The sequence below is a fragment of the Loxodonta africana genome, chromosome 1, assembly GCF_030014295.1.
Source record: "Loxodonta africana isolate mLoxAfr1 chromosome 1, mLoxAfr1.hap2, whole genome shotgun sequence".
In the NCBI taxonomy this organism is placed as follows: domain Eukaryota; kingdom Metazoa; phylum Chordata; class Mammalia; order Proboscidea; family Elephantidae; genus Loxodonta; species Loxodonta africana.
In genome coordinates, this window is record NC_087342.1 from 5,020,047 (window position 1) to 5,044,554 (window position 24,508).

The 24,508-nt window shown below is 42.8% G+C and overlaps 1 protein-coding gene across 1 annotated transcript in view; it reads left to right on the plus strand.

Annotated features, from left to right (window-relative positions):
• Positions 1 to 23,521, plus strand: part of GAP43 (growth associated protein 43) — a 67,984-nt gene extending 44,463 nt beyond the window's left edge. Inside the window, exon 2 of the mRNA XM_064267654.1 lies at positions 22,853 to 23,521. Within this exon, the coding sequence (XP_064123724.1) occupies positions 22,853 to 23,521 (669 nt within the window). The remainder of the gene's footprint in view (positions 1 to 22,852) is intronic.
• The last annotated feature ends 987 nt before the right edge of the window (positions 23,522 to 24,508 follow it).

Below are 24,508 nucleotides of genomic sequence, written 5' to 3' on the forward strand. Positions count from 1 at the left end.
TTGCCTCGCGTACTTTGGACATGTTACCAGGAGGGACCAGTCACTTGAGGACATCATGCTTGGTGAGCGTCAAAGAAAAAGAGGAAGATCCTCAGGGAGATGGACTGACACAGTGGCTACAACAATGGGCTCAAATAAAGCAACGACGGTGAGGATGGCGCAGGACTGGACAGTGTTTCGTTCTGTTGTACATAGGGTGGCGGTATGAGTGTGAAGCAACTCCACAGCACCTAAAAGCAACAAATGAAGCAGGTGGGAAGAAGTGAGATGATTCTGTAGGTGTGGCTAAGGATAGACTTGGTGTGAAAATTTCTGTCAGCCTGGAGCACGTGCTACCAGTGTGCATTCGTTTGTTCATTCATTCCTTCAATGTGTATTAAACCTGAAACACTTACTATGTGTGGCCTTGTTGCCGTCCAGTAAATGACTTCAGACTCACTTGAGAGAGAAGCCAGTGGAGAAGAGGGAGAGAGCCCAGATCTGGAGACACCATGCCCCTTAGGGCCTCAGTGGTCCTAGACCCTAGAAGCTGAGGACTGGGAAGAGATCCTGGAGAACGGAGAGGCTACAGGGAACACAACCACTTTTTCCAGAGATGAGTGCAGGAAGCTGATGGGAGTTAGAGCTTTTTCTCCCAGCTTTCTGACCCCATTTTCTTTCTTAAATAGGTTGAAATCAACTAAGGCAGAGGATAAGAATGATTCTCACATTTTCCTTATTGATTTTTAGCAGCCCTCCTCCCCCCAATTAGGACAATAGATTTTGTTCAAATTTTCCCACAGACCGACAACTTGGCTTTAAAAATTGTCAGAGTAAGGCCTTCCTTTAAAATGCTTCTCTCATGCATCTTAGACGCTTTGGGGGGAAGGTGTAGCTTTTTGCTGACCAATGAATGATGGTGTTCCTGTGTTTGGAGATGGTTGGAATCAGGTAAGATGGTGAGGGTGTCTGCTTTCATGGTGAGGTGGGTCATTTACCTCCCAGCTCATAGAAGCCTATAAGTAAAGCCATTCTGAACTGGGCAGAGGTCAAAGACATCAGAGCATGGGATGCTGGCCGATGGATGACCTCTGTGCTCTCAAAAGGCCCCAGTTTGGTGATGCCTTTGGGGACTGGTATATTTTTGATGAGGAAGGTGAGCCTGATCCAAGCCATTGTGGTATTTTCAATCACCTCATATACATGTGAAAGCCCAACTATGAAAAAGGAAGACCGAAGAGAATTGACGCATTGGAATTATAGTGTTGTCAAAGAATATTGAATATATCGTAGACTGCCAGAAGAACAAACAAATCTGTCTTGGAGGAAGTACGGTCTAAATGCTCCTTAAAAGTGAAGATGGCGAGACTTGTCTCACATACTTTGAACATGTAATCAGGAGGGACCAGTCCTTGGAGAAGGACATCATGCTTGGTAAAGTAGATGGTCATTGAAAAAGAGGAAGACCCTCAATGAGATGGATTGACACAGTGGCTGCAACAGGGGGCTGAAACATAGCAAGGATTGTGGGGATGACACAGGGCTGGGCAGTGTTTGGTTCTGTTATACATAGGGTTGCTATGAGTTGGAAACTCACTCGGCACGACGACACCATTTTAGAAAGATCTTAATCTCATGATTCGTTCAGTATATACAACTAATTTTAAAGGATCAGCAACAGTGGAGGCTAAAGTCTGTGGGGGAGACCCTGTCCAATGCAGATACCAGGATTACATCACAGATAACTTCTCCAGTGCTTTCTTTTCTAGGGAAATAGGAAAACGGAACATGTATACATTTGCATACAAATAGGACTTCAATACGTTGAGCTGTAGAATGTCCGAATCTTAAATCTCCCAGTCACTTCATTAAATGTATAGACAAAGGCACAGAGCCAGAAACATGAAGAGACTTCCTGAAGGTTGAGGTCAGGTCTGGCTGTACCAAGTCTACAGCCCTGGTCTCCCGATTGCCATTCTGGGGCTTTTGCTATTTTATCTGCTGCTTCTTATTCCTTTTGTCAGATGATAAGATTCGGATAGCACTAACAGAGCCACCCGGAATTAATTGTCCTTCCATTTAAAGAGACGTTCAAAGGGAACTGTGGAGTTCCCAGAACTGGAGTGTTTCATCTGAGTGTTGAGACCAGTACTTCTCAGACGGTAAAGTTTAAAAGAGGTATTAAAATGCAGTTTCTGACTCAGTAAGCCGGGGCCAAGTGAGTCTGTATTTCCAGCAGTTACTGGTAGTGCAGTTGCTGCTGGTTCACATGTTGAGCCGCCAGACTGTAGACAGCATTTTTCCTCCTTGCCTCCGCTTCCCGCTGGGAGAACAGCCCTGGGGATTTAAGAGTCTTTTTTTTTTTTTTCCTCCCTGTTACCAGGTCACTGTGCTCCCTCAGCAAATCTGGATGCCTTTCACTGCCTTGTTCTCAGCCAGACCTGAAATTGTTAGAAATAGTCCCCAGAGGCAGGTATCTTGAGCTGGAGGGTGTGATCTTTTATCTAGTGACTTAGCACCATTTAACTTGGTTGCCCAAAACTTTCACACAGAAGAAACTGGCTGAACTCTGATAGTTATTAAAAAAAAGAAAAAGTCTTTTTCTCTTGCACACCTGCCCTTCCAGTTGCAGCTGGATTTTCTCCTGCGAGTGCAGCTGGCTTGCTGCTGTCTCACAGGCCCGGCCCTTCAGCTGGATGCAGCAAGTCCTTTTGCACACGTCTCCACAATTTGCTTCTGTCCTGCACTTCTTTAAAAAGAAAACAAAAAAACCAACCAAACCTGTTGCCGTCAAGTCGATTCTGACTCATAGTCACCCTATAGGACAGAGTAGAACTGCCCGTAGGGCTTCCAAGGAGCAGTTAGTGGATTCTAACTCCCAACCTTTTGAATAGCAGTCAAGCTCTTAACCACTGAGCCACCAGGGCTCCTAGCTGCATGTAATACCTAGATTCCCAACCTAGTGCTTTGTTCACCGTCTGAGTTGAGCAAGCTGCTTATGTGCGGAAGAGATAACAGGGTGGAGGCCCCATCATCCTATCTTACTGGGACTTGAGCTCAGGCAAGCTTCAGTGTCATCCATTTCTCAGTTCTTTGAAGTTTGCCTGTCTTGGAGGGACCTCTGCTGTGGCTCTTGAAGTTCCTGTGAGTTTATTTTCGGCTTAGGAAACCCTCTGGGACAGTTCCACACAGTCATATAGAGTTGTTATGAGTTGAAATAGACTTCATGGTACACAACAACAAGGGATTTATCAAACACCATAGTTCTACTCTGTCCTATAGGGCCGCTACGAGTTGAAATTGACTCAATGGCAATGGGTTTATGTGAAACAGTGATCCAAACCTATTGCCATCAAGCTGATGCTGACTGGTTGAGACCCCATGTGCGTCAGAGTAGAACTGTGTTTAATAAGGTTTTCGAATGCTGAATTTTTAGAAATTGATCACCAGGCCTTTTTTCCAAGGCACCGCTGGGTGGACTCGAACCTCCAACCTGTAGGTTAGCAGCTGAGTACTTAACCTTTTGCACCACCCAGAGACTCAGAAACAGTGATAACCCCGTTGCCGTCAAATCGATTCTGACTCGTAGCAGCCATGTAGGGCTGAATAGAACTGCTTCATAGGGTTTCCAAGGCCATGTGCAATCTTTACAGAAACTGGCTGCCACATCTTTCTCCCGTGGAGCAGCTGGTGAGTTCAAACTGCTGACCTCTCAGTTAGCAGATGAGCACTTAACCAGTGTGTGACCAGGCTTCTCTAAAACAGTGGATAGAAAGGCCGTATAGCAGACTGGTAGGGAGGATGGGGTCTGGCATCAGACTGTGTAGGTTCAAATCGTAGCTGTACCACTCAGTAACTGGGAAGCCTCCCCAAGTATTAGTTTTCGCATCTGTGAAAAATATAACACCTATCTCATACATTATAATTATAGCAATACCTACATTATACATTTATTATGAGATTATCCAAGTAAAATACTTAGTGCCTGATACCACATAAGTGATTGATAAATGTTTGCCTCAATTATTATTAATAAGACAGTATTCCTGTCCTCAAAGTGTTTACACAGAGTAATGGACAGTTTGGGGAATATACCCGTAACTACAAAAAAAAAAATAAATAAATAACCAAGGATGCAGTCGGAGTTTAACATAAGGGTATACTCTGTCCCACAGGACAAGAATGGTTACAGTTTTAGATGATCGAAAGATTTTTTTTTTTAAGCAGCATTTTCTAATAGTAATATCACTGACACATGACAATGATAAGAAATTCAAATTTCGGTATCCACAAATAAAAGTTTTATTGAAACACAGTCTCGCTCATTTGTTTACGTATTGTCTATAGGTGCTTTCATGCTACAATGTCAGGGTTGAATAGTTGTAACAGAGACTGTATGGCCCACAAACCAAATGTGTTTACTACCTGGTCGTTTACTGAAAATGTTTGTTGACCTTCGGACTATCCAACTGGAGAGATGCAAGAAAACTCTTCAACCAAGGAGGTGAGAATTAGAATGGGTAGTGAAGAGTGTGTAAGGTTTCAGCAGTTAGACAGGAAAGAGAGATATTTGATTAGAGCCACATTGTAAGTGAGGGCACTGAACTGGGTGGGTTTGCAGGAGACGCAGGAAGACAAGTCTAAAAGGGCAAATTGGTTCCACTCCGTGGATGTCTCAGATGCTTAGGCAATGCATATCTTCTTTGCTTGATAAACAATAGAAACATTTAAAAGAGAAAGTGGAGGAATGATATAACTGTTCTAGCTTAATCTGGTAAAATATATAGCATAGGGTGGAATATAGGAATCAATTAAGAGAGCTTCTTAAATATGACAGCATTAGTTTTCAGTGTCAGTTTTAAACCTTAACACCAGGGAGCAAGGCTCCAAAGTAGGATTTCAGATATCTGGACAAGGGAGAATCTTTGTCTCCCCATATACACTCACCACTGCCACCACCAGCCACCACAGTGATTGCCTAGATTTTCCACAATGATTTCAACTTTCTGTTGTATATGTCTGGGATGCTTCAATTCCATGGCACAGCCAGACTGATGCACACACAGTTACTTGAGGCTGCAGAGGTACTGGAGTCCCTCAGTTAAGTGCTAGGCTACTTACCAAAAGGTTGGTGGTTTGAATCCACCCAGAGGCAACCTGGAGAAAAGGCTTGGAGGTCTACTTCCAAAAGATCACAGCCATTGAAAACCTTGTGGAGCATAGTTCTACTCCGAAAAATACGGGGTCACTATGAGTCAAAATTGACCTGATGGCAAATGGTTTGTTTGGTTTGGGTTTGGTTTGCAGAGGTACCGGTCAGTTTAGTTTTGTTAAGCCCACTGGGCTTTGAGATGTCATTTAACTGTGAGTTTGACTGGAGAGGAACTAGAGAATTGCTTTAGCCTGGAGCCATGGCCCCAACTACCAGGAGAGATGGTTAGGTGACTCCCCTAGGAATCTTTTATTCCTAGACTTGGGTCAAGCCCTGAGCTGTTACAGGAATATGGGGAATTACTGGCTTCTGATGAGTAAATCAGAATTGTGGGAAGAGAATGGCGACATCATCCTACCATAGTGGAACTCTTGAGCTGACAACAGTCTCCAGGGGTTCTTCATATCATGACACAATTAATGAAGCTCCACATTTCTTGGACTTTCATCTTAGGGATGACCCTAAGGTTTTTGGATGTTCTAACACAGTCGAGGCTGTAATCTTTATGGGAGCAGATCACCAGGTCTTTTCTCCCACAGAGCTTTCACCTAAAGCACAATTAAACTGAAGAGTGCAGTTCCGTTCTGTCCTGTAGGGTTGCTATGATTTGGAATCTACTCGATAGCACACAAGAGCAATGCAAGCCTAGAGAAAGGCTCCTAGTGGCTTACATCTAATGACGCTGGAGTCTTTATTTTAACTTTTATGAGACCTTTAATCCAAATAATTTATTTTGGACCCTGAATCCAAGGATAATGACTTATGGGATTCTGCCTTCAGCCATGCCGAACACAGTTCTGGGCACAGACTTTGGGTCATGTGACGTCACTTATGACAGGATTATAGCACATTTCAGAGCTATGTATACATCTACTAGGAAGGAAAGTACTTTCACTGACCTCAAGACCTCAGCATCAGACTTAAGAGCTCCCTATTTTGATCCAGTTCAGCCTAATTGCTCTGGTTCAAAGATCAGGTTATCATAAATCCCTGAAAGGCAGACTTATATGGATTCGTTCAGAAATTGTAGGATTTGCTTACCTGGTTTCAAAACTTAAACAGGAGAAAATTTCCTCTCTTTGATGGCTCCCAAGGATACAGTCTCGCTTCCTGTAGAATCACGAAGCCGGAGTTGCCTGGTTCCCTGTGCTATGACAAACATGGTCACTAAAAGTATAGCACATTCCTCCTCCAAGCTGCATGATACCTACAGAGTAGGATAACTTTGGGGAAGGCAATCAGAGCAAAAGGATGGTGCCCAAGCAGTGGCTCCTGTCTGGAGACAGGATGAGAAGGCAGGAAGGGACAGAAGCTGGTTGGATGGACACGGAAAGCCCGGGGTGGAAAGGGTGAGTGTGCGGTAACGTTATAGGGATTGCGACTAGTGTCACATAACAATATGTGTCTGAATTTTTGTATGAGAAATTAACTTGAGCTAAAAACTTTCACCTAAAGCACAATTAAAAAAAAAAAAGAATGATGCCCATGGAATAACAGTTGTAGATGGATTTCCATTTCTGGTACACTACACTTATGAGAAAAATAACAGGAATAGTTGGTCCAAAGAAAAGGCAATGTTTAATTCAGTACTCTGGCTGGGTTTAAACCCTCAGACTCGGGAGTAAATGGTAGAACCTGCTCTTTAGCACTAGCTCAAGCCCTTCCTTCTGATGAGAATGCACATGGATGGCTCTAGTTCATCTGTTTACTTTTCTCATTTAATTGAATAGCCTTAATCTCTGGCCTATGGCCCTCCCCTGCCCACTTCTCCCAGGGTGGCTTTCTCTATTCTTCTTCGATATTTTCCTCCCTTGCTTTCAAAATTAAATAAGAAACTTGATCTCTAAGCTCTTCTCAGCATCTCAAGTGTGAATCTTTCCTGTCAAAATCTTGACAAGGAAAATGAGTCACAGCATCACCTGGGTGATGAGATCACGATACCGCAGTCCCTGCTTTGAAAAATGTATTTGCACTTTTCTCTCATAAGGAGGTTTTGAGAGGGGAAGATGAAATTAGGGTGACAGCTATGACGCCTCATCTTTTAGGTGCTCAGAACTACTCCAGCATTGTCAGGCACTGACAATAACAACAGCAACAACAAAAAAACAGAAACCAAATCCATTGTGAGTAGATTCTGACTCACAGCGACTCCATAGAACAGAGTAGAATCACCCCATAGGGTTTCCAGAGAGTGACTGGTGGATTTGAACTGCTGCCTTTTGGTTAGCAGCTGAGCTCTTCACCACTGCACCACCAGAGCTCTGATGACAAAGGCCTGCTGTAAACTCTGCCCATCCCTACACGTTTTCACCTTGTATGAGCCTCCAGGGAAAGCCAGCAGACATCAGGATCGGCCTCATTCTCACTCGTTTGGGTTCTTGGCATCCTGTGGTTCTTTTACCTCACGTGCAATCAATACGAGTATTTTGGATTCAAATTCTGGCTCTACACTTACTAGCTGTGTAATCTCGGGCAAGTTGCTTGATATGTCTCTGTTTCTCCTTCGTCTGGAGGAAATAGTATGTGTCTTAATTATGTACTGCTGCTATAACAGAAATACCGCAATTGGATGGCTTTAACAGAAATTTATTCTCTCACAGTCTAGGAGGCTAGAAGTCCGAATTCAGGGTGCCAGCTTTAAGGGATGGCTTCCTCTCTCTGTCAGTTCTGGGTGAAGGTCCTTGTCATCAATCTTCCCCTGGTATAGGAGCTTCTCAGCACAGGGGCCCCAGATCCAAAGGACGTGTTCTGCTCCTGGCACTACTTTCTTAATGGTATAAGGCCCCCTCCTCTCTGCTCACTTCTCTCTTTTATATCTCAAAAAAGATTGACTCAGGATACAACCTAATCTTGTAGATTGAGTTCTGCCTTATTAACATAACTGCCTCTAATCCTGCCTCATTAACATCACAGAGGTAGGATTTACAACATATAAGGAAAATCACATCAGATGACAAAATGGTGGACAATCACACAATACTGGGAATCATTGCCTAGTCAAGTTGACTTACATTTTGGGGGAACATAATTCAATCCACAACAGTACCCCTCTCACAGGTCTGTTATAATTATGCTGGTTAGTACATGTAATATATTTGATAAATGTTATTAGCATTCTTCTAAGTACTTTATTGAATGATATATATTTGTACTTAGAAGAATGCTTGGCTCATCAAAAAAACAAAAAAACCTGTTGCCATCAAGTTGATTCTGACTCATAGAAACCCTATAAGACAGAGTAGAACTGCCCCACAGGGTCTCCAAGGAGCGGTTAGTGGATTCAAACTGCTGGCCTTTTGGTTAGCAGCTGAGCTTAACCACTGTGCCACCAGAGTTCCAACAGTAAGTGATACATAAATTTTTCACTTTATTATTTTTTCCAAGGATCTGAATGTATTGTACAGACTTTGCCTTTAAAAGATTTGGGGGGGGAGGATATTTATTATTTTTATTAAATATGCATTGTTGTTGCTGTTGTTATCTGTCATCGACTGGGCCCCCAACTCATAGCAACCACATGCACAACTGAACAAAGTTGTCCGGTCCTGCACAATCCTCAGCTGCAGATCGGACAGTTGTGATTCATAGGGTTTTCATTGTCTGATTTTTGGAAGTAGGTGGCCAGGCTTTGCTTCCTAGTTCATCTCAGTGTGGAAACTCCACTGAAAATTGTTCAGCATCATAGCAACATGAAAGCCTCATAAAAGCGGCTTGGCAGGGGCGCCTGACTCTCTGTTACAAGAAGGAAGGAAAATCAAGATCAACAGCCCAAGGCTGATTCCTATGAGGCAGAGGTAAGACATGCCTCCACCTTTCAAGCTTTTTACCAATTCTGACACCAACCGTCCCTCCCACAGCACTCTACTGGTCTGCTGGGTTTGATAATTCATTGCAGTGGCCACATAGAACTCACACACAATACTCACAGTTATGGGGTTATTTAGAGAAATAACAGTTTACAATTCAGGTTCAGGAACGCTCAGGACACATTTCTTTGATTAATACAGCCTCTTCTCCACTGTGCCTGCAGGCACGCCTCTCTCTGGCCATTGGTTCTTTGACTCTTTGGCCTGGCCTCTGCCCTGCTCAGGAAAGTGTTACAAAGCTCTTTTAGCTCTGCTGATAAGTACTCTAAGGCACCCCAGTCTGCCAGTAAGCTTTGTCCAGATGCTCAGCTCTAGCTCTATGGGTCAGCAAACCTCCTGCCTGAAGGCATTCAGTTTTCTTGCTCTGTGGGCCAGGAAGCTCGCTGCGCTGTCTCCTGCTGGCCACCGCTTCTCGCTGTCTTTGGTGTTACAGCTCGATTGCTCTCGCTCTCTCTCTTTCTTGGTCTCCTGGTTCCAAGAGCTGCTTAGTGCAAGAATCCCGGGTCCAACAGATGCGCTTCACTCCTGGCTCTTCTTTGTTGGTGGTGGCGAGATAGTCCCTCCTCAACTCTGGGATGACTCATTTTAAGCCTAGTGGGATGGAAAAACTGACTAATCCTCTCACTAGGGTTTCATACACCTTATTTGTATGGTCCTACCCCCACGAGTGTGTCCTGCACCTTATTTACATTATTACCAAGCTATCCAATCCCCTTGGTGGGCCACAAGCATCTCATTTGCATAGTCCTACGCAGTCATTCAGTGGTATTTACAAAGACTACGGCTAGAAAGGCCATATGAAGTAATTCACTGACAGACAGATGGTGGCCATGCATGAGGTGTGTTGGCCAGAAATTGAACCAGGGTCTTCCATATGGAAGACGAGGATTCCACCACTGAACCAATCAATGTGCCTTAGGTATGCACAGCTCTTAAAAGTCTCTCAGGGAGATATCAAAGAGAAAATATCGTAAAATGTTTTTCAAATAATGTACCCCATCCCCAGACTCCAGAAAACAGCAATTTTTGCTTCATTTGTATTGTCTTGTTCTAGGCAATTATTTATCGAGTTCTTAAGTACTAGACACTTTACAGATACCATTTTATTTCTTCCACAAGGAATCTCTGCATGGTAGGTTAGTATTATAACTTGATGAACGCAAAAACTGAATTCTAATGAAATAAAGGGATTTAGCCCTGGTCATACATTTAAGAAGTGGTTGAGTCCAGACTCAAACTCAAATTGTTTGACCTCAAAGCCATGCCAGGGAACATATTATCAGTGTGTATCGATGCCTGATGACAAAGGGAACAGATGTCAACAAAGGAAAAAAAAAATTTTTTTTTTTTTTTAGGAGGATGTGGTAAAACAGGGAGAAATGTATGACAATAACAAGATAAGCAAACTCAGAATCAGTTACGATTTACAGATTTGTCTAGGCTTTGTCTACTAGTCTTTAAAGTGTCCAACAGCTTGGTGGTAGAAATCCAGGTAAAATGGAAGTTTATTCATCCTCAAACTAAATGCCCTTTGTCTGATACCCCTCACCCGCCCCACAAATGCATCCTTTTGTTTTTTGCACGCGTGGAAGAATACCACAACATGTCTTCTGGAATCAGAGAGTAGACATACTTTTCTGAGATTTCTCAGGTAATGTTCCAGGTGGAGAATTGCTTACCTGATGATCGATGTAGTAAGGTAATGCAAATTATTGTTGACAAATAGCAGTGTCTTCACAAAATCCTCCCACCCAGTCTTCTCAAATAATTAAGCTTACTTTAAAAAGCAGTAGGCTCGTAATGCCCGCTAACATATACCCTCCCTCAGGTACAGTCCCTCTTGGCCAACTTACCTTGCTTTTCCTTCTTCCTATACCTAGAACCTATTGCCATCAAGTTGATTACGACTCATAGTGACCCTATAGGACAGAGAAGAACTGCCCCATAGGGTTTCCAAGGAGCAGCTGGTGGATTCAAACTGCCAACCTTTTGGTTGGCAGCAGTAGCTCTTAACCACTGCACCTAGTGCTTATAATCAGCTGACATATATTTGCTTATTTTATTATTAATTGAAAAAAAAAAACACTCATCTACCCTTCTAAACATTCCTGCTCTAATCCCTCCTGCTTAGAGATTCTGGAGCCACTCCTGTCATAAGATCTGAATCGTAGACCCATTTTGTTTAACTTTAAGAAGTACTTCAAGAATCTTAGTGCTGACATTAGGCCTGCTGCTTATCATTGACACTTTTGAGTGTTTAGTGTTGAATTTTTTGACTTGAGTGCTCTATTTGGTTCCCCAAAATGTAGGAGATTGGAAGCCCAGATCTAAGATCCCTTCTACCAATTGTTGGGCATTCCATCAATCTGTGGTTCAGTTCCCTGATTTCGTAAAAGGGATCACGCTGTTGTTTGGCTTACTTCGCTGTAATTCTTTGAGGAATAACATTATGAGTTAAAAGTACTTAAAAAAAAAACAAAACAAAACATTGTGGTCGAGTCAATTCCAACTCATTGCGACCCTGTAGGACAGAGTAGAACTGCCCCCACTGAGTTTCCAAGGAGCCCCTGGTAGATTCAAACTGCGGACCTTTTGATTAGCAGCCCTAGCACTTAACCACTATGCCACCAGGGTTTCCTGAAAGTACTTAATAACCTGTAATATACTAATTCGAGCTGCTGTCATTTTTATGAAAATGGAGTCTCATTCTTTTCCATTTCACATCACCAAGGTTTTATAATGGCATGCACTCTGAAGACACATATATGTTCTCTCACTGATATTAGTCACTTAGGATTTACTAAATATCCAACAAGGTGCATTGAAAAATGTGAGTAAAGAATTGAATAGAGTTGGAAATCCCAGATGATAATGTTCCTCTCTTCTCATGACAAAATTCTCTCAAGCTTCCCACCAAATGTCTGGCAGCTGCGTCCACAACTTTTACTAGACAGGCAATTGTATTACTGGACATTTCAGGGATATAGGGAGCCCTGGTGGCACAATGGTCAAAGGGCTCGACTGCCAACTGAATGGTCAGAGGTTTAAACCTACCAGTGGCTCTGTGAGAGAAAAGGCCCGGTGATCTGCTCCAGGAAAGGTTACAGCCTAAGAAACCCCATGGTGCAGGTCTACTCTGTCCTATAGAGGCCTTGTGAGTTGGAACAATGGTGCACAGCAATAACATAAGGGATATAACTGGACCAGTGGAAAATATTTAAAATTGTAGCTAAACTAGGTTGTTGTTTTTTTTTCTTTTTGGTGGGGTGAGTGGGGTTCAAGTGAAGGCCACATATTTTGAAAATGAAGAGACTTCTAGTTTAAACAAATTTCTATTAACAAGCTGCTGGACAATGTGGAGGTTGGAGGGGGATGAGTAAAGTTAGAGAGGATTGAAAGCGAGTCCTTTGGTGTGTAACGTGGTAGGGGAGTGGGGTTATGATTTACCCTTGACAATGCAAACACATTCCCCTACCCCCAAGGATAGGAAAGAGAATGGGATGGAGTATCCTGACATTTTAGACAGTGTTTGGTGTCTCAATGAGGGTAGATAGGCTCACTAGGACTGTGGAGTTGAATGGAATTCTTTGTTCCCTGAATGGGAATACCAGCAATCATGAGGATGGATAAGGTCTCCTGGTCAAACCTTCAGTGTAGCAAACACACTGATAATGATGATGACACACATGATAATGATGATGACAATGACCATGATGAGAAAAATAATAGCAGCTACCCCCCTTTAAGCATTTACGATGTGTCGGGGCGGAGCTAACTAGTTTGTATACATTCAGTCACATAATCCTCACAATAACCCAATGAGATAACCTTGTTAACCTCTGTTTTTCAAATAAGGAAACTTCCAAGGTCGAGAGCTCGTAAAAAAGTGGCAGAACCAGGATTCAAACCTACCCATGTCTAAATCCACAGCTCATGCTCTAAATCTCCAGGGAATACCGTCTCCCTTGCTCTATTTCAGAAAACACTGGGCTAGAGTAGGATCGAGGGTAGACTCTGACATTTAGAAGCTGGGTAACTCCTTTCTGTTTCTTCACAGTGATGACCCTCACATGGTTATGAAGAGGACTGAACTAAAATACTAAATGTATACACTGCACACTCATTACTGGGGCAGTTCTACTCTGTCCTGTAGGGTCACTATGAGTCAGAATTGACTCGACAGCCCTGGGTTGGGTACACTCATTATAAATGTAAGTGGATAGAGGAATACGAGTGCTGTAGAGTGGCTTGATGAAGGACTCAAGCATTAGTGGTCTAGAGAGTTCTCCAGAGCCAAGAAAGAACACCCAGCCAGTTAGTAGAGTGAGTGCTATCCATTTATATGCTCCCTCAGCAAGCACAGTGAGGGACGTAATCCCTTATCAACAACTACAAATAATTATTTTTGGAGCATCTACTACGTGCAAGCACTGTTTTAGCCACTGAGGGTTCAAGGACTATATAAACCAACAAGACCCTACCCTCAGAGAGTCTATTGTCCATGGAAAGATTCAATTAGTAATAAAATAAATAAATACATGTCAGATGATTTTCAGCAGTAAGAAGGACAAGCAAGGTAAATAGACCAAGAGCAACTGTGTTTGGGAAGGGTATGTGTCAGAGTAGGTGAAAAAGGTCTCTCTCACTCATTTTTTTCATTGAACAAAATTTATCAAGTACCTACTGATCAAAGTGTAACTTATGAAAGGAGTTTAGTCAAGAAAAAAGTAAAACGATAATCGCTATTCAGAATAAGAGCAAGAATATGTTAATTTAAATAAGTTAAATATTTATCTCATTCTGTCTTGTATTCTTGAGCGTTCAACAAGAGATATTTTGCAGTGCCTTCTCTGGAAGAAAGACAATTTTATGCCCATTCCCTGGACTCAGTTACTTCTTTTCCTCTTGGTCTGCTAGGACCATCTTCAGCAGAGATCGGAGTGTGGTTTGTTCTTGAGGCCTCTCAGCTGGGAAAGATTCTTGTTCCTGGTGGAGGTTGTCTGCTGGGAGGCTGCCTTTCTGTCTTTTCCCAGATGTATTGGCTGCCTTCTGCTCTTCCTCTCATTCCAGGGTCAGCAGAAGAAGCCTCACAGTCCCTCTCATTGTTTGGTCCATGACTTCAACCTTTTCAGCAGCCTGATGGATAGTCCTTCCCTTTTTGTTCTGAGCTCAATGGCTGCTACCAGCGTAGATGTTCTCAAAGAGTAGAGTTTACTCTCTCCTTCACCTTGACACCCTTCTCTCCTTTGAGTGTGCTACTTCTAGAGGTAGTAAATCTAGATTTTGCAACTGATGAGGCTCCTCAAAGGGCCTGCGCCTGCTGCTCAAGGGTGGAGCCCTTTCCTCCTGGAGCTGAATTCTTAGCTGGTGTTTGCCTGGTTGTCAGTGACTTTAATTCTTGTTTCAGTTACGTGGCTTATACCCATGTGTACCATAACCAAAAGTTTTCTGAAAGAGTTTAGCCAAATTATTCTCTCCAGCATGTGCCGTGATAGATCAATCAGCACAGATATGGGCCTCATCTCAACCCTGGGCTCTTCTCAGCCCCATTTGAGGAAGAAGGGTTCCCTTCCTTGAATAATCAAGGGAGTAGTCATCCTCCAAGGAGCCCAGGTGGTGCAATGGTTAAGCACTCAGCTGCTAACCTAAAGGTTAATGATTCCAACCCTCCAGACGCTCTGTGGGAGAAAAGACCTGGTGATCTGTTCATGTAAGGATCACAGCCTAGGAAACCCTAGAGGGCAGTTCTACTCTGTCATATAGGGTCGCTATAAGTCTAAATCTACTGGACAGCACAGAGCAACAAGTCATCCTTCATCCACTCCCCTTGAGTCCTGAGGCTCATGATGCAGATTAAATATAAATGAGGGTCAAGGGAATTCTTCAACAATCCCCAAGGATATTTTCAACAGTTTTATTAATGATGAAGAAGAGATACATATTGGAAAAATAATTTAATTGATGACTCTACCCAATCCATGGATAAGATAAATATGTCAGTTTTCCTTACCTTTGATATGTTGTTATTTCTCAGTGCGTATTCTTTTGTATTACCAATGTCATTTCTATAGTTCTGTGACTTCTCTCCTTATCTTCTAACTCCTCCTCATCCATTTCTACCATTGCTTTTGTGTTCATCCTCACAAGATGAAGATAGCTGTTTAGTTTCGGTATCAGGGAAACATATACTTGTCTTAGTCAGATTTTTATCACCAGGAATTGAAGGATTTTAACAAAAGCTGACAAAATAGAATCCCAGACTTTTTTCTTCCTGTCATCATCTTTCTGAAACGGCAGTAACCGAGACCTTCAAATTTTGGATTTATTCAACAAATATTAATTGAACATCTTCTATGTGTCAGACACCATTCTAGAAACTGGGGGTTCAGCAGTAAAGAAAATGGGAAAGTCTCTAGTAACCTGGTTTTTGTGTGTTAGAAGGACTTAATTGTAATATATCTTCATCTCTTGTCTATCTGACTTCATGGGACAAATGGACATACAAATAAACAAAATAAAAGATAACTCTTTTGGGTAGAAACTGAGTTCTTCTAAAAGTGCTTTATGCTGGATGGAACATTCTACTTCATATTCTTTTAGAAGCAGGTGGGCTATACATGTTAAATAAATAATAAATGAAAGTGAATTGAAGACTCATATCTTGATCACCAGCTGTGATCTGAAAAGTGAGCATCACTATGCCAGCTTCCAATATGGGAGCGTTGGCTATCTTATGTAGTCTTTTCAATCAAAGAGTATTTCTTGCCAACTTACTATGACTCTGGAGCTACTGAAATATGCTGCACCAGTCATTTGAAGAAAAGAAATCTCCCTCACTATCACCCTACCAGGTTTTCCAAAATAACTCTTTCTGCCTCAATTTCCCCTGGAGAATTGCTCCATCATCATAGTGTCTATACTCCCACCCACCCAGTAACTAAGAAAGGACTTTTATCTGGACTGAAAAAAACAGTTTTAAAAAGTTATGACAATGGTTGGGAAAGGCACTACACTTTCTTCTATTCTATCTGCATCCTGCTCCCCCATCCTACTCACACCTTAGTTAGATCCTTGTCTTAGGCAGGATTCTCTAGAGAAACAAAACCAGTAACACATACAAATATAAAGAGATTTATATTAAGGAAACAGCTCACAGACTGTAGAGGTTGGAACGTCCCAAGTCCTTGGATCAGGAGAGAGTCCTTTCCCAATTCGCGGAGCCACAGAAGCTGGTGCACCCAAGATTAGCAGGTTGAGGAGCAGGGATCCCACTCACAGGTTGTGACGGTCAAGGAATCCCCAAGGTCGGCAAGCAAGACCGCAGGTTTCTCCTGAGTAACTTAGCTGCAGGGACTGGCTAACCCAAGGTAGGCAGATCAGGGAGCAGGACTCTTGCTCACAGGCCCTGAAAGTCAGGGAATCCCAAGATGCACAGGTAAGCTGCTAGCTCAAGTCCCAAGAACCAGAGGTCAGACAAGAGACAGCTGCTGGATCCAGAACAAGCCAACCACCTTTTCAAGGTGAGTAGGAAGGAAGTAGACAGCAGAAGGCAGAGACATGAAGGCTGAGGGGGTGGTGAGCCGCCCCCGGCCCCACCCCTGCTGGTACCACTCAGAAGATTCCATCATTGGGTGATCACATATCAAATTTCAACAGGAAAGTGATCACAACATTATACAACTGCCAAAACCCTGAGAATCATGGCCCAGCCAAGTTGACACACAATCTTAACCATCACAATCCTCAAACCAGACTGAGTGTTAAGGGAACCTTATGTATCCCAGCTGTGCCTGTTTGTCTTTTACATGACACCTCCTTCCCTACATCTGCCCAGAAACCTGCAAAGACACTTCATCTATAGAACTGAAGCAAGTTGGCCCATCCTCCTTCTTCCCCACCATAAGGGTCATTTCACTGGATTTCTGGTCTCTAAGTAGGTTCAAAGAAAGTACAGAAGCCCACTGTGAACTACTTTAATATTTGGATGTTTTCCATAAAGTATACTGCCATAGTATGAATTATGCTTACAAATTGTCGTTAGTTGCTGTCAAGTGGGCTTCGACTCGTGGCAACTTAGTGGATAACAGAACGAAACTTTGCCCCGTCCTATGCCATCTTCATGATCGTTGGTATGTTTGAGTTCATTGTTGGGTCTATTTGTGTCAGTTCACCTTATTGAGGCTTTTTCTCATTTCCCCTTACCCTCTACTTTACCAAACATGACGTCCTATTCTAGGAATTGGTCTTTCTTGATGACACATCCAAAGTGAGCCAAAGTCTTTCCATCTTTGCTTCTAGTGAACATTCTGGTTTTATTTCTTCCTAGATTGATTTGTTCATTCTTCTGGCTGTCTACAGTATATGCAATAGTGTTTGACAGAATAAGTAGATATTTGCCAGATTTCACATATATCCATCAACACTTATTTTAGTCCCTTTATGGGTTGCACAAGATTCTGATAGACATGAAAACTACATGTGTTAAAGAAAATGTTGCTTAGGATATTTCCAGTCCCTCCACTCTGCCTCTCAAAAATATATCTTACTTCATCAAATTGACAATATTGTGGCTTAATTAAAGATGTTCTCAGAAGGGGAAACTGGTTTAAAGCAATGATTTTTAAAAGCATTTAAATTCTAATGCTTTTTATGAAAAGTCTTGAAGTGCTATCACAATGTTTTTCATAGCTAGCAAAAGTAAATACAGGGCCAAGTTTTCCTTTGTGTGGAAGATTGAGGTATGCCTGTGATAAATGGAAAAAGTCAAAGGCATTGAGGAGTTCCAAGCAACGAATGATCCTATTTTTAGTTCTGAAAGTTAGGCATTTATGGATTTTTGCCAAAAACTCTTTTGTAACATAATAAATGCAAATGTTTGGGCATTTTAGAATGATTCCTAAATTTTCCACCATCCCCACCCCAAGGGAAAGGAAACCATCAACCACAGCAATAAGTTTGGATTTTAAACTGTTGGTCTTACCTTAAAGGATAGGTGGAAGATTAGTGCCTGCTATATTCCTGGGACATTATTGTTAATTAAAAAAAAAAAAAAATTATTTAAAGAAGAAGCTTATTTGGATAGTGTATCTGTTCCGTTCACCGTGTGTCCATGGTACCTAGCTACCAATTACCAAAAACCAAATCCGTTGGTGTCAAGTCGATTCTGACTCTTAGAGACCCTCTAGGCCAGAGTAGAACTGCCCCATAGAGTTTCCAAAGAGTGGCCAGTGGATTCAAACTGCTGACCTTTTGCTTAACAGCTGAACTCTTAACCACTCCCTCACAAGGGTTTTCATACCAGTTATGACTTGCCATCAAGTAGATTCTGGCTAATGGCTACCTCATGCATGTCAGAATAGAACTATGCTCTGTAGAGTTTTCAATGGCTGATTTTTTTGGAAGTTGTTTCTCAGGCTTTTTTTTCCAAGATGACTTTGGGTGGACTTGAACCCCTAGCCTTTATGATAACAGCCAAGTGTGTTAACCATTTGTATCACTCTGGGTCTCCAATAGGAGTCACGGTGGTCCACTGGTTAAGGCATTGGACTCTAAATCCAATGGGGTTTCCCTGCACAAGTTCATATCCTGTTCTTTATGGCCATGCTTTTGGAAACCCTGGTGGCATAGTGGTTAAGTGCTACGGTTGCTAACCAAAAGGTTGGCAGTTCGAATCCACCAGGCACTCCTTGGAAACTCTATGGGGCAGTTCTACTCTGTCCTATAGGGTCACTATGAGTTGGAATCAACTCAACGGCAGCGGATTAGGTTAGGTTTAGGTTAGGGTCTCCAATGCCTAGTACAAGCACTCAGTATTTGTTAAATAAATAAGTGGGTGAGAATGTTGACATGATGTTTGTGGATTATCTGTTACAAGAAAGTTCAAGCTATTCCAGATTATTGATCCAATAATAGTACAGTTGGCCTTGTGTGTTTAGGGGGAAAGGAAGAAGAACCTGAGTCCAAATTCAAGTCATGCAACTGACTCACTCGTCTATCCAATCACTCGATGAGTTTAGGCAACTCACTGAACTTTTCAGGGCCATGGCTGCCCCTTTTACAAACTGGAAGCATTGTGCCGAATCTACTGAAAGACCTCTGGTGTCTTTGGGCTCAAATGTCCTCTGTGACTTTGGTCAATTCTTCCAATTCAGGCCTAAGTGCCTTGGGGCTACTTCCTGAAGCCAGTCTTGGGAAATGTGCTCTTCCTCCTTGTCTCCTCCCTCAAACCTGTTGCTGTCAAGTGGATTTTGACTCAAAGGGACCTCGTGGGGGCAGAGTAGAACTCCCCCACACTGTTTCCAAGGAACGGCCTGTGGATTCAAACTGCCCAGTTTTTGGTTAGCAGCCATAGCACTTAACCACTATGCCAGCAGGGTTCCTGGTATCTCCTCCCTCAGCACCTACAAAAATTTACTCCCAGTCCAATTACCCGTAGTTCTGTGAAAGAAATTTTACCGGAGAATAAGGTGTAGTTTAAACCATATTAATATAACTACAGGTATAAAAGATAGAGAGCAACACAGGAAATAACCTAACACTGTCTAGTTTAGGACCCAGCATCTGTATGTGTGTGTATGTATATTTTGTTTGTTTGTTTTAATGTCTTGATGTCTCTGTCCAATCACGTAAGTCTGGCCTTTTCTTAGGCTGGTTTCCCTTCTCTCTCTCTTTTTTTTTTTTTTCCTTACTCTCCTCTCTCCTTTCTCTCTACCTGAAAAATTTGTGTTTAGTTGTCTTTTGCCAACCCATTTCTGAAATCGTTTTCCTAAACCTCTAATAAATGTGAGACATGGTCCAGCAATTTCTCCAGGATGAGCTGCACACCTCTACAGTACGTTGAGCAGCTGTTTGGGTGTGTCCACCACCTCTTTGGGTACCTGGCTCTGGTGGGATTCTCTTTGCTACTCCCTCCTAACTCTGGTCTTTCATGGTTCTCTCCTTTCATGCTCATATCCCTCCCACCCTTGCATCCCTTATGGCACTGGATCGTTCAGATGAGGCTATAACCAAATGAGGGTCCTTGTCCTGTCTTATTAGCCAATCGAAATAAGATGGATGCCATACCACCAGTTGCAAGGGAAACACAAAGTGGAAATTTATTGTTTGCACAAACAAGGAGCAACGTGGGCTTAGCAGCTGAAAGACCACGTGCTCGCTGTCTGAGAGGGTTGGGGAGCTTTTTATTCCCAATGACGTCTGGGGGTTGGGTTTGGTGCCCGGAACTCTACGCCTTTAGCCCTCCCATGTCCACATTTAGAGGTCCGGGGATGTTGAATCACGTCGCTAATGTTCAGGTCCGAGGACAGACTGAGGAGACAACTCTTCAGGTATTGCGCATGCTCCAAAATCTTGGTTTGCGCATGCGCAGGACTCTGGCACCAAAGTCAAACTGCGGGTGGGGCTGCAGCATGGTCGAGCCAAACTGCAGTTAGAAGCTGTGGCTTGGTGGGCTGCGAGGCCGGGGGGATTTTTCAGCAGAAGCGTCAAGGCTTGTCCCACAGTCTTACACCCAAGTCTAGTCCAAGCCTTTCTAAACAGTTATTTTAGTCTTGAAGTTGTGCTCGGAAGCTTAAGTCCTGATCAAAGCAGCAGATACTCTGACAAACTGAGTGAGTGAGGGAGAGAAAGAATGAATTGAGGGGAGCTCTTTCTTTACCAACGGAAGATTACTTTCTTTATATCATGCAGAATGCGTTGGCTTCTTTCTGACTTTTTATGCTTTCTAACTCTGTTGTTGAGTGTACTTAAATAAAGAAAAAATAGGGCTGTAAATTGGTGCTTTTTTGCATCACCAGAGGTTCTATATTTGCACAACTGCCCACTCTGAAATGATTGGTTTGTTTATTTTCATAGGTAGCGGTGGATACTAACTAACGTAGCCTTTTACGCCCTTTGGATTAAAGACCCACTTGGCATCAATGCCCAAGCACAACTGTCCTATCATATAAGATGGTGCCTCATTCAGAAAACCCAGGTTCAAGTAAAATAAATGAACAGCATCTTGGCTCCATGCTCCATTCACAACTGTTAATTTAACAGGGTTATGCTTCCATCTCTGAGCAGAGAGGTCCTGGCAGGGACAGCTGCTCTGGTGCCCCAGATTGTGCTGTGTGCGTCCCAGTAGGAGACGTCAAGAGCAGCAGGATAGTGGGCAAGGTGGTAGTGCTTCAGAGAACAGAGCAGTGTCACAGGCTGGCGCTTGGGAAGAGGGAATGGGACAGGACTCAGCAAAGGGCTCCTTCGTTTGTGTGTTCATTTTTTGTATGGGTAGTGCACATTTAACTGAGGAAGAAGAAACACTTGTCTTGAATTTTACTAAGAAAATTGCTATTCCTGCTTTTACTCTGACATGCCCTTGGCGTACAAAAACACCTTCTTTTAGCCGCTAACATAGGGATGGCCCTAAGCAGCAATGGCTTGTATGCTTGTCTACAGAATGTCCTACAGGTCTATGTCATGATTAGCAGGATCTGGGTCACTGGGGCAGAGCTGGTAGGACAGGAGGAACACAGATGACTATGCTGTCCTGCTGTGGCCTACCTCCTAAACTGGAGCAAACTTTAAGGCCAAGGGAAAGATTGGGCCAAGCACCAGACTTGATTCATGATAAGCACTCTTTTGTATTTGTCTTTAAAAAGGAAAGTTGTTGAATGGAAACTGTAAGAGGGTCAGGACTGTGTGTGGTTCACTGGTGTAGTGCCCTAGGGTCTAGAACAGTATTCTCGTAGTAGGTGCTCAAAAATTAAATGAAAGAATGAATGGAGGGTTATCAGTAAATACGTTGGGGCACCATGGTAAACACTGGAGGCTACATGGAACAGCATGTACTTTGCCGTAAACTCCTTACTGTGACTGTATCTTGTATTCCTATCCTCTGATATAATTTCCACGTAGAAAACTGCCATTTGCCATCAGATGGTAAAAATTTTGCATTGTAGTTTCTTGTATTAGGACAATTGTATTGATGATAATATAAAACTAATTTTAGGTTTAAATTGCTTTAGGAGTAAAAATTATGATTTAGTAAATATATGCCACTCTTCCTAAATATGAAAATCATTTTTTTCATTCTTTTTTTTTTTAACTCAAAAATAATGACCACTTCGGGTACTCCAGTTTTGAAGATCTGGTATGTTCATTATTGGTGTTGGACTGCACATAGGGGAGGTGTCGTTTTCTGACCAGTCTTCTGAGTGGTCACATTCTGGACAACTCCCTCAAAACTGTGAAACTCCTCTGCAGTTGGAATAAAGCTCTGATGGAATTTCTGTGTCTGAGCCTTTAACCCTAAGCCATTGGTTTCCTGATAAAGCTTGAAATCTAGGGGGACAAATAGACTTTTCCATAAAGTTTTTAAAAGCATAAAGATTTACACAGAATCCTTGTCAAAAATCCAAAAAAAAAAAAAAAAAAAAAAAAAAACCAGTATCTTTTAGAAGTCTTTTGTTAAAACCTAAGACAAATATGATTGCAATTGTCAAGGTACATTTTTAAAAAACGCTGGTTAAAGTTTGGCAATGGAGAGACACTTAAATGGTGAAAGGAAACACATAAAATAATTCCAGTGATTCTGGAAGGCTAAAAAAATAATAATAATAATGTGTTCTCCACCCAGTTCTCTACCATGGAGAGAGTAGAGGCTTGATTTAAACTTCCAGTGTAGTCTTGATTTCCCAGCTCCAAGCCTAGTGCCTGGCACAGAGTAAACCATTCAATAAATGTTTGTCGAACACTGTTTTGAAGGAAAAGAACATCGCTCAATCTCTGCTTTTATTTCCCCCTTTCTCTCACAAAGGTTGAAAAAAATGATGAGGACCAAAAGATTGAACAAGATGGCATCAAACCAGAAGATAAGGCTCACAAGGCTGCCACCAAAATTCAGGCTAGCTTCCGTGGACACATAACAAGGAAAAAGCTCAAAGGTGAGAAGAAGGGTGATGCCCAAGCTGCTGAGGTTGAAGTGAATGAGAAGAAAGAGGAAGTCCCTGTTGCTGATGGGATAGAGAAGAAGGAAGGAGACGGCTCCACTACCACTGATGCGGCCCCAGCCACTGGCCCCAAGCCGGAGGAGACCGGCAAAGCAGGCGAAGCTCCGTCTGAGGAGAAGAAGGGGGAAGGCGCCCCTGACGCTGCCACAGAGCAGGTAGCCCCTGAAGCTACTGGCCCCTCAGAGGAGAAGGCCGGCTCTGCTGAGACAGAAAGTGCCACTAAAGCTTCCACTGATAACTTGCTGTCCTCCAAGGCTGAAGAGGCCCCAGCCAAGGAGGAGCCTAAACAAGCCGACGTGCCTGCTGCTGTCACTGCTGCTGCTGCTGCCGCCACTCCTGCCGCAGAGGACGCTGCTGCCAAGGGAACAGCTCAGCCTCCAACGGAGACTGCGGAGAGCAGCCACGCAGAAGAGAAGACTGGTGAGCAGGCACCAAGGGTCAGATGCAGCGGGTGGCTGGGCCAGGGGTCTGCCTAGAAAGCAGGGCCATATGGACTATCGAGTGAGAGGGAAAAAGTCTAGAAAGTGCTTTCAAGAAGCCAGGGGAAAACCATTTGCCACTGAGTCAGTGCCAACTAATGGTGGGCCCTGTGTGTCAGAGTAGAACTGGGCTGCGTAGGGTTTTCAGTGGCTGATTTTTTGGAAGTAGATCACCAAGCCTTTCTTCCAAGGCACCTCTGGGTGAACTCAAACCTCTCACCTTTTGGTTAGCAGCTGAATCCATTAATCATTTGTACCACCCAGGTACCCCAAAGCAGAGCAAGCTGTGCTTAATTCCCTATAAAGTGGGACTAAGAGCTAAAGTTACATTCTCAAATATCTCCAAACCTAAGAGGGAACTCCAGGCAGGTCTGTGTAGCAGCCAGTGCCAGAGAGATCTGGCAATTGTTATTTAACTGATATATACAGTCAAACTAGGTCATCCCAGTTTTTGTCTGTTTATTTGTTTTAATGGTGTGCTGGACAGACTTTTTTTGGACAGACTTAGTTCATGGGTAATTTTGAGTCTACCTACAGGGAGCACCTAGTATAAACACAGAAAACTCTCTTATTGGTTCAGATTATCTAGTTTGTGAATTGCCAGCAGCAAAAACATAATCTCAGACCACCTTTCTCTATTTTACAATATATTTCTGGGCATTCTCCCCACCATCAATTGATGTCTAGTGTGTGTATGTGTGTGAACGCTCAGGGAATGTTAATTGTAACATTAATCAGGGTCAAACATAATTAGGAAAATAAGTCCATTCTTGCTGCCAAAGCCAAAAGGAAAACCTAAAATATAGAACATGTTATGAAGTCAAACACAAGTTATTGGTTTATTATTGAAGATACTACTTTCTACCATATACATGAATAAATGAGGGTTGACTGTGATGACAAAAAATGCTGGACTCTCTTCTATTTGGAGCTCAAAAAGTTAGAATGTTTTCACTATTATTGCCTAAAGAACCTGTGAAAAAA